The sequence below is a fragment of the Neophocaena asiaeorientalis genome, unplaced genomic scaffold (genome assembly GCF_003031525.2).
Source record: "Neophocaena asiaeorientalis asiaeorientalis breed wild unplaced genomic scaffold, Neophocaena_asiaeorientalis_V1.1 scaffold91, whole genome shotgun sequence".
NCBI lineage: Eukaryota > Metazoa > Chordata > Mammalia > Artiodactyla > Phocoenidae > Neophocaena > Neophocaena asiaeorientalis.
The window spans coordinates 5576863-5586158 of record NW_020173198.1 but is presented as its reverse complement, the minus strand read 5'-3'; the positions used below and the strand labels follow the sequence as shown (position 1 = coordinate 5586158).

The window sequence follows — 9296 nt, the reverse complement described above, 5'->3', positions numbered from 1 at the left end:
TTTTTTTTTTGCGGTACGTGGGCCTCTCCCTGCTGTGGCCTTTCCCGCTGAGGAGCACAGGCTCTGGACGCGCAGGCTCAGCGGCCATGGCTCACGGGCCTAGCCGCTCCGCGACATGTGGGATCTTCCTGGAACGGGGCATGAACCTGTGTCCCCTGCATCGGCAGGCGGACTCTCAACCACTGCGCCATCAGGGAAGCCTTCTATGTATTTTTTTATTTCTTTGATTTCTTCAGTGATTTCTTGCTTATTTAGTAGTGCACTGTTTAGCCTCCATGTATTTGTGTTTTTAACAGTTCTTTTGCTGTAATTGATTTCCAATCTCATAGTGCTGTGGTCAGAAAAGATGCTTGATACAATTTCAATTTTCTTAAATTTTCAAAGGCTTGATTTGTGACCCATGATGTGATCTATCCTGGAGACTGTTCAGTGTGCACTTGAGAAGAAAGTGTATTCTGTCACTTTTGGGTAGAATGTTCTATAAATATGAATTAGATCTATCTGGTCCATTGTGTCATTTAAAGGTTGTGTTTTGTTATTTATTTTGTTTGGATGATCTGTCCATTGGTGTCAGTGGGGTGTTGAAGTCCCCTACTATTATTGTGTTACTGTTGATTTCTCCTTTCATGGCTGTTATCATTTGCCTTATGTATTGAGGTGCTCCTATATTGGGGTGCATAAACATTTATAATTGTTATATTCTTCTTGGATTGATCCTTTGATCAATCAATCAATGTAGTGTCCCTCCTTATCTCTTGTAACATTCTTTATTTTAAAGTCTATTTTATCTGATGTGAGTATTGCTACTTCAGCTTTCTTTTGATTTCCATTTGCATGGAATATCTTTTTCCATACCTTCACTTTCAGTCTGTATGTGTCCCTAGGTCTGAAGTGGGTCTCTTGTAGACAGCATATATATGGGTCTTGTTTTTGTATCCATTCAGCCAGTCTGTGTCTTTTGGTTGGGGCATTTAATCCATTTACATTCAAGGTTATTATCGATATGTATGTTCCTATTACCATTTTCTTAATTGTTTTGAGTTTGTTTTTGTGGGTCTTTTCCTTCTATTGTGTTTCCTGCTTAGAGAAGTTTCTTTTGCATTTGTTGTAAAGCTGGTTTGGTGGTGCTGAATTCTCTTAGCTTTTGCTTGTCTGAAAAACTTTTGACTTCTCCATCAAATCTGAATGAGATCCTTGCTGGGTAGAGTAATCTTGGTTGTAGGTTGTTCTCTTTCATGACTTTAAGTATATCCTGCCACTCCCTTCTGGCCTGCAGAGTTTCTGCTGAAAAATCAGCTGATAACCTTATGGGGATTCCTTTGTATGTTATTTCTTGTTTTTCCCTTGCTGCTTTTAGTATTTTTTCTTTGTATTTAATTTTGGTTAGTTTAATATGTTTCTTGGTGTGTTTTCCCTAAGGTTTATCCTGTATGGGACTCTCTGTGCTTCCTGGACTTGGGTGACTATTTCCTTTTCCATGTTAGGGAAGTTTTCAACTATAATCTCTTGAAATATTTTCTCAGAACGTTCTTTTTCTCTTCTTCTTCTGGGACCCTTATACTTTGAATGTTGCTGCATTTAGTGTTATCCCAGAGATCTCTGAGATTGTCTTCAATTCTTTTCATTCTTTTTTCTTTATTTCTGCTCCTCGGCAGTTATTCCACCATTTTGTCTTCCAGCTCACTTATTCATTCTTCTGCCTCAGTTATTCTGTTATTGATTCCTTCTAGTGTATTTTTATTTTTCATTTCAGTTATTGTGTTGTTCATCTCTGTTTGTTCTTTAGTTCTTCTAGATCTTTGTTAAGGATTTCTTGTATTTTCTCAATCCATGCCTCCATTCTATTTCCGAGATTCTGGATTATCTTTACTATCATTACTCTGAATTCTTTTTCAGGTAGATCGCCTATTTCCTCTTCATTTATTTGGCTTTGTAGGTTTTTACCTTGCTCCTTCATCTGTGACATATTTTTTTGCTGTCTCTCTCTCTCTTTCTCTCTTTTTTTTTTTTAATGAATGGGATTGTGTTCCTGTCTTATTGGTTGTTTGGCCTGAGGCTTCCAACACTGGAGTTTGTAGGCTGTTGGGTAGAGCTGGATCTTGGTGCTGAGATGAGGAACTCTGTGATATCTCACTCTGATGAATATTCCCTAGGGTCTGAGGTTCTCCGTTAGTCCAGTGGTTCAGACTCGGAGCTCCCACTGCAGGAGCTTCAGCCTGACCCTGGGCTCATGAACCAAGATCCCACAAGCTGCATGGGGTGGCAAAAAAAAAAGAAAAAAGAACAATAACAAAGTAAAAAGTAAAATTAGACTAGGAAACTAACAGATATGTTAGAAAGAATAGAAAAATAAAAATATAGATGAATCAACCAACTGAAAGGTATGTCATTATCACAATATCGAAAAAGAGGAGGAGGGAAAAGAAAAAAAAAAAGGAGGGGGAAAGGCCTTGGCTGTGGAGAGTGGGACCTAAGCAAGGACGAGGTTTGGGCAGTGGGTGGGGCCTATGCTCAGGACCCACAGGGCAGGAAAAGGCTCTGGGGACTGTGGGGGGTGGGGCTTAGGCTCAAGGAACAGAAGGGGCCCAGGCGTGCCCCCCACCCCTGGTCTCAGGGGGCGGGGGACCTCACCTGGGAGCCCAGCAGGCTTCCTGAGCTCTAGTGGCGGGGCAAATGCCCTCCTCTCCTCTCCTGCTCCTCTGGTCTCGGAGGGCCCCTCCCGCCTGCCTCTCCTGATCTCCCTGGCCTCCCTCTTATGCCCCCAAGGACCCACGTGGCCTGGAGGGGGCTTTGGAGGGCAGGGGATCAGCGTGGGAGCTCAGCAGGCTCCTCAGGCCCGAGTGGGCAGGGCAGTCGCCCTCTGCTCCTCCTGGAGAGTCACTCCCACCTGCCTCTCCTGATCTCCCCAGCCTCAGGGGCGCCTATCCTCTCTGGCCTCCACTTCTCCTCCCCCCCTCGTCCCCCTACATCCTACCGGTTCACTATGGGGTTCCTCCCATCTCCTTGAGTGTCAGAGTCCCCCACCAGCGGCTAGCAGGAACCCTAGTTGTGGGGAGAAGCCAACTCCTCGTCTTCCCACAATGCCATCTTGACTCTCCCTCCTGCACTATTGTTTCTGACTGCTCCTCCCTTGTCTCTCCATCCCCTCTCTACCCTGATTAGCAACCGTTTGAACCTGCCCTTTGGAACTCAGGGAAGGTCATGGAGGCCGAACAGAACGGCTCCCGTGCCCAGGAGCCCCACAGGGTCCTGCTTGTTTCAATAGTATGTGGTCAGAAATGCTCGAATCCTTCTCCCTGAGATTCCTCACTAAGATTTATCCGTGGAAGAAAGTGCAAAGCCAGCAAAGAGCAACTTTATTGTTAGTTGGGGTTTTGCTTCAAATCTCGAAGTAGAGCTCATGAGGCCCTTGGGGACTCCTTTCTTCTATATTAGGTAGGCCTAAAGACATTTAAAACATACTCAAAACTAATTCTTGGCTCCTATAGGTTAACATAGGAAATACAATAATAGGAAATACAAAACCAAGAGGAGAGAGAGAACTTGTCCTAGGGCTTGGAGTGGAGCTGGTCCAGATCATTCATGCCCAACCTTCTTAGGGTGAGGCCACGGCCACCCAGAAGCCTCCTGGGAGAGGGAGAGAAAGAGAAAGATGGTGGTGCAGCTTTTAAAGCCTGTGAAGGCTCCACCCACCAAGGCTGGGCCAATCAGTGTCTTGGACTCTGACTAACCAAATAGGTTCTCCTCCTTTGAGGCTGAGTAAGGGAGTGAGAGAAGCCTTGAGCTCCCCCTTCAGGCCAATACCAGTGGTGAACAGGTGTTTCTTTTTAGGCAGATTTGAGACACTCATTTCTCAACTTTAAGGTGAATTCTCAAAGGCCAGGGAAGTGTTTTATGGCACAGAGCACTGGGACTATTTCCAGGAACCAGATGTATTTCTGCATCTCATTGCCTAAGAAAGGAAACATGGCTGGTTAAGCCATCAACGGGGAGCCTTTAGTTTCCTTTTTTGATTTCCAAAAAATTGTTACTAGGGTAGCACCTCAATCCTCGAGCAGGACAAGGGGGTCCTGGGGTCCTTCTGCATCCTGGGAGCCCTGCAGGGTCCCACAGCCAGAGCAGAGCTGACCCAGCCTCTAAAACTTGGCAGTTCAGAGCTGTGCGAGGGCCAACACTTCATCTGCCTGACCGCAGAGGCTTGGAATGTCATGAAAGAAACCTTGTAGCTCATTAAGAAGATGCAGGCCAGCAAAAGCCTTCAGGGATGGACAGGATTTTAGGCAGGCTTACTGAGACAGCGTTTTCATGCAGCAAAATTCACTTTCTTTACATATAGTAAAATTCACCGCAGTTGATACATAGCACATGCCACTCACCCCATAAAAGTTCCCACATGCTGTCCCTTTGTTGTCAATCCCCTTTCCACCCCCAATCCTTCTTAACCACTGATCTGTTTTCTCTCCCCATAGTTTTGCCTTTTCTAGGATGTCATTTAAGTGGAATCATATAGCGTGTAGCCTTTGATTTAAACAGAATCCAACAGCATGTGTTTGGCAGCTTTATCTTACCCAAATTCTTCTGAGATTCATGAATGTTACCTGTATCAGTAGTTCATTCCTTCTTACTGCTAAGTATTCCATTGTGTGGACGTACCACACTTCGTTTATCCGTTCACACGTTGAATGTTGAATACTTGGTTGGTTCCAGACTTTGGCTATTATAAGTAAAGTAGCTGTAAACACTCAGGTTTTTCTGTGGATAGATGTATTCCTTTCACACCTAGGAGTGGGACTACTGGGTCATATATTATAAGGGTATGTTTATAAGAAACTGCCACACAGTTTTCCAAAGAGGTGCTACCACTTTGCATTCTCACCCCAGCATTGTAGGAGAGTTCCAATAGTGTTCTCTCCACATCAGCACTTGGTATTGTCAGTATCAATTTTTCTAAAATTTTAGCCATTCTGGAAGATATAAGGATTATTTTTAAATTTTGTAAATAACAGTTTCCTAAGGAGAAATGCTCATCATTTTAATAGCACATAAAATAATTTCTACTTATTCTGTCAATTTATTTGCTCACTTGTTCATTTCCTGTCTCTATTAGAATGTTTTTAAAAGGCACCTGCGTCAATAAATAAATGTGAACGGATGAATGAATGAATGAGTGAATGAATTAGGAGATGGGTAGCATATAGCAAAGGCTAGAACATCAGATCAGCCCTGGGTTGGAACCTAGGGCCCATGATTTTAACTTTTCTCTTTCACAGAGAAGGCAGCTTTCAGGCTGGGATGGGAAAGAGAAGAAGGAACTTTTTGGTTGGAGTAGCTCTTGAAGGAGAAAGACCTCATGCAGAGCCAGAGAGTCATGAAGGGCATGGCATATTTGGGAGTATAAGCAAGTCCTGTGTACTGAAAACATAGTGTGTGTTTGGGGTCATAGTTGGGGTCACATGGGGGATCTAGTAATAATAATGCAAAAGCTTATACTCCTTACTGTGTGCCAGGCTGTTCTAAGATCTCTACATAGGTTAATTCATTTATTCTTCCCAATGGTGGTATAGCTTATATCATTCTCTCCATCATACAGACAAGGAAAATGAAGCACAAAGAAATTAAATAACATGCCCCAAATTATGCATCAGAGAAGAGCCCAGGCAGTTTGGACCTTTAACTACTGCACTACATTGCTAGGTTAGGAAGGGCATGTTAGTTAGTTAAGGAATGGTGTAAGCTGCTGTAACAAATAGCCCCCAAATATAGTGACTTGAACAAGACAGAAGGTAGGTTTTCTCTCAGATGTCTGTCCAAAAGTACAAAGTCCAGGGCTGGTGGGTCCAAGTTTGGGTCCAAGGTGGTCACTTCCACTTCTCACCATCTTCCAGACAATGGGAAGGGAAAAAGGGGCCCTGGAGGCTGTACACCTTCCTTTTAAAGGAATGACTGAAACACGTACATCCCATTGGCCAGAACTCAATCACATGGACACACCAAGCTGCAAGGGAGAATGGGAAATGTGGTCTGTAGTTGGGCAGCCACGGTCTCTGCTAAGACTCAAGGGTTCTGTTATTGAAAGGAAGAATGGGTATTGGTGGAAAACCAGTAGTCTCTGCCACAACCTGTAGACTATTCATTGGACTTTGAACTCTGTCCCGTAGATGATGAGGTCCTATTGGGGAGGTTTCATGCCCAGACTTGGGTTTTAGATCATCCAGAAGTTGCTTGGCTGATAAAGCAGAGAGAAGTAGGAGCAAGGCGACCTGTTTACCTGATCTGTCTGGTGTTTTGTTTGCCATCTGGGGAGTCCTTGCTGCAGATAGGAGTCAGTAGGTTGGGTTCCCAGATGGAGGACTTGCAGGCACAGTGAGTGTGCTGGGGCAGGATGGGAGCCACCAGCTGTCTTAGGCATTCATTCATTCAGTGGTTACTCATCAAGCGCCATGTTTGGGCACAGAGCTCCAGTGATGGTCCCAACAAGTATGATGAATGCTGGGGGCCAAGTTCAGTTCTCTAGGAGTTCTCCAGTGATGCACAGTGCAGTGTGAGACCGGGGCATGCCACACTGATGCCAACCTCTTTTGTTTGTTTCTTTTGACCTTAGGACCCCCGGAGCAAACACAAGTTCAAGATCCACACGTACTCCAGCCCCACGTTTTGTGACCACTGTGGGTCGCTGCTGTATGGACTCATCCACCAGGGGATGAAATGTGACAGTAAGTACATTTGCTCTCTGGCAGCCTCTGCTGACTGGGCTGCTTCCTCATGGTCTACAAAACATTCTCCCAAGTCCTGGGTGGGCTGGGTACCACTTGTTCGTTGCTGAGTAACAATAACCATTTATATAGCTCATGATTCTGCAAGGCTGTCCTTTAGGTCTGGGCTGGGCTTACTCATACCTATGTTGGGGGTTAGCAGGTTGGTGAGGGGCTGTCTGGGCCTGGAGGGCCTCACCCACCTGTCCGCAAGGATGGCTGGCTGTCACCTGGGTGATGGGAATGACGGGGGTTGGGGGACCACATGTCTTTCGTCCTTCCGTCCTGAGCAGGCTATCCTGGGCTTGCTCACACGGAGGTCCCAAGTGCTTTAAGAGGGCAAGTCCCACTGATCAAAGCAAGTCACATGGCAAGGTTCACAGTCTGTGTGGGAGGGGACAGTCCACAGGTGTGGACACAGGGAGGCGTGGTCAAATCGGGGCCATTCCTGCAGCCACGCACACAGCTGTTGCCAGCACCAATATACGGGGCTGATGCCTTTCTCTGCAGAGAGAAAATCTGCCTCCCTTTAGCACCTACAGTTTATGCTAGAAGGCGGGCAGGCGTGTGATTCTCTGACCAGGCTGGGGTGGGAAGAGGCAGGAGCGGGCAGGACTTCCCTTTATTAAGTGAAGGACTGAATGGCCCGAGGGGTGGGGGAGCCAGCAGGCTTTGAGAGCTGCAACTGCCAAGGGGGCGGGGTGGAGATAGGGGGCTCAGTGCTGGTGGCTCCCAGAGGCCTGTTGACCCCAGCATGTTGAGCGGTCATGAGGCCAGACTGTCCCTGTCACAGGGGTCCTGAGGCCCAGAGGACACAGAGAGAAACTCTCAGGGGCAGAGAGTGACAGAGAGGAGTGTGGGTGTGGATGGGGAGGAAGGGGGCAAGAGACAGAGAGAAACACACAATCACAGACAGGGACGGATTCAGGGGGCAGATGAAACGTGCGCCCAGGTGTAGGGAGCGATGGGTGAGGCTACAAAGAGGCTCAGCTAGAGAGAGACTCAAGCAGGAGGGACAGGCAGACGAACCAACAGACACAATGATTGGAAGTGACAGAGAGAGAGATGCCCTCAGTCAGGCTCCTGCAGAGATACCGAGATGGAGAGAGAGCAGAGACAGGCAGAAACGCACACATGGAGAGACACAGAAAGAGATGGAGACAAAGAGGTGTGACACAGGCCCAGAGCGTGAAACGGACCTATTCATAGATGCAGCCGAGGCAGCGAGAGACACATGCTGAAGCAGAGGAGCAGAGACCCAGGAAAGAGACGTACACCGATATGGGTACCGAGAGGCAGAGAGAAACAAACAGGGCAAGAGCCACAGAGACACACGTGGGGAATGGGGGCTCCCAGGCAGACACATAACAGAGGCGGGGAGAGAGCGGTGCAGCTGCCTTCTGCTTGTGGGACACTGATTCCTCTTAGCGCACGTGGGGCCCCAGGTGGGCCTCAAGGACAGAGAGGGTTGGGTGGGAGGCAGCTTGGGCTGATGCAGAGCCCTGAACGTGGGCTTCCAGGGGGAACTTTCAGGTTCCAGGGGGCTCTTCCTTCCTCCCCACCATCCTTCTCTCCCCACGATTCATTTCCAGTTTTGTAATCTGCTGCTGCCTCCTGGAGCTTGGGCGGGCTGAGAAGGGGTGTCCTCAGCACCCCCTGCCCCTGGGGATACCGTGCCCCCAGTTCCCCAGGGAATCTCCTGAAATGCAGGCCCCATGGGGTGATCTAGCCTCTCCTCTTGGCTTCTCAAACTGGAACGAGGGTCCCCTAGAGAACACTGGACTGCAGGCACACCTCCCTGGAGCAGCCGTGGGACTTAGGGGAAACCAACCACCCCCTGAAAGAAGCACAGATGTACTACAGGAGTGTGGGAAGGGAGCCTGTATTTATCGTATCACACAAGAGACATGAAGGTCCGATTCAGTTCGCATACCTATTCCATTCGTCTTACCCTGCGTCTAATTCTTTTCCTTGCAGTTAGTTTTGGTGGATACTGTGCGGGCTTTGCTCAGGTCCCAAGATGATGCCCCTCCCAGGGAATGGTTCCTGGCAGGTGCAGGGGTGCAGAGGCCTGGTCCTCTTGTATCAGTTTGGGACAACTCTGAACGGTCACTGGAGGTCCAGAGCTCCCTTTACTGTCAGCCTCAGTGCATCCTCGTGGGCGAGCTCCTCCCTCCCAGGAGCCCTTGCGGTAAACCTGCTGGCTCACAACTCCCATTCCCAGACTCTTTCCACGGAAACCCACCTATGGGCCGTCAATATTTAAAAATCGGGAGATGTCACATACAAGTCAGGATTCCTGCTTAATCTTGAAAAATGGGGCGATCTCAGCAATTTGGGGCATGCACCCTGCATGGCTGCTCCTGAGTGCGGACACTGCGCTCCCTGGCCGGTCAGGTCCTGCCACACCCGCAGCGTCTCTCACTGCGTTACCTGCTGCCCGTGCCACTGAGCTTGGTGCCTCTGGCTTCAGAGCCGTCGAGGGTGCGCGAGGTGCCTCAGCCTTTCGGGAGGACGGACATGTTCCTCCTCCTTTGTCCGTCA

The 9296-nt window shown here is 48.0% G+C and overlaps 1 protein-coding gene across 4 annotated transcripts in view; it reads left to right on the top strand.

The window, feature by feature from the left end:
• PRKCB (protein kinase C beta) overlaps positions 1 to 9296 on the top strand; it is a 311334-nt gene that overhangs the window by 158030 nt on the left and 144008 nt on the right. For all 4 annotated transcript variants that reach the window (XM_024744607.1, XM_024744606.1, XM_024744608.1 and 1 more), the window contains one exon: positions 6602 to 6713. In XM_024744607.1, the coding sequence (XP_024600375.1) occupies positions 6602 to 6713 (112 nt within the window). The remainder of the gene's footprint in view (positions 1 to 6601; positions 6714 to 9296) is intronic.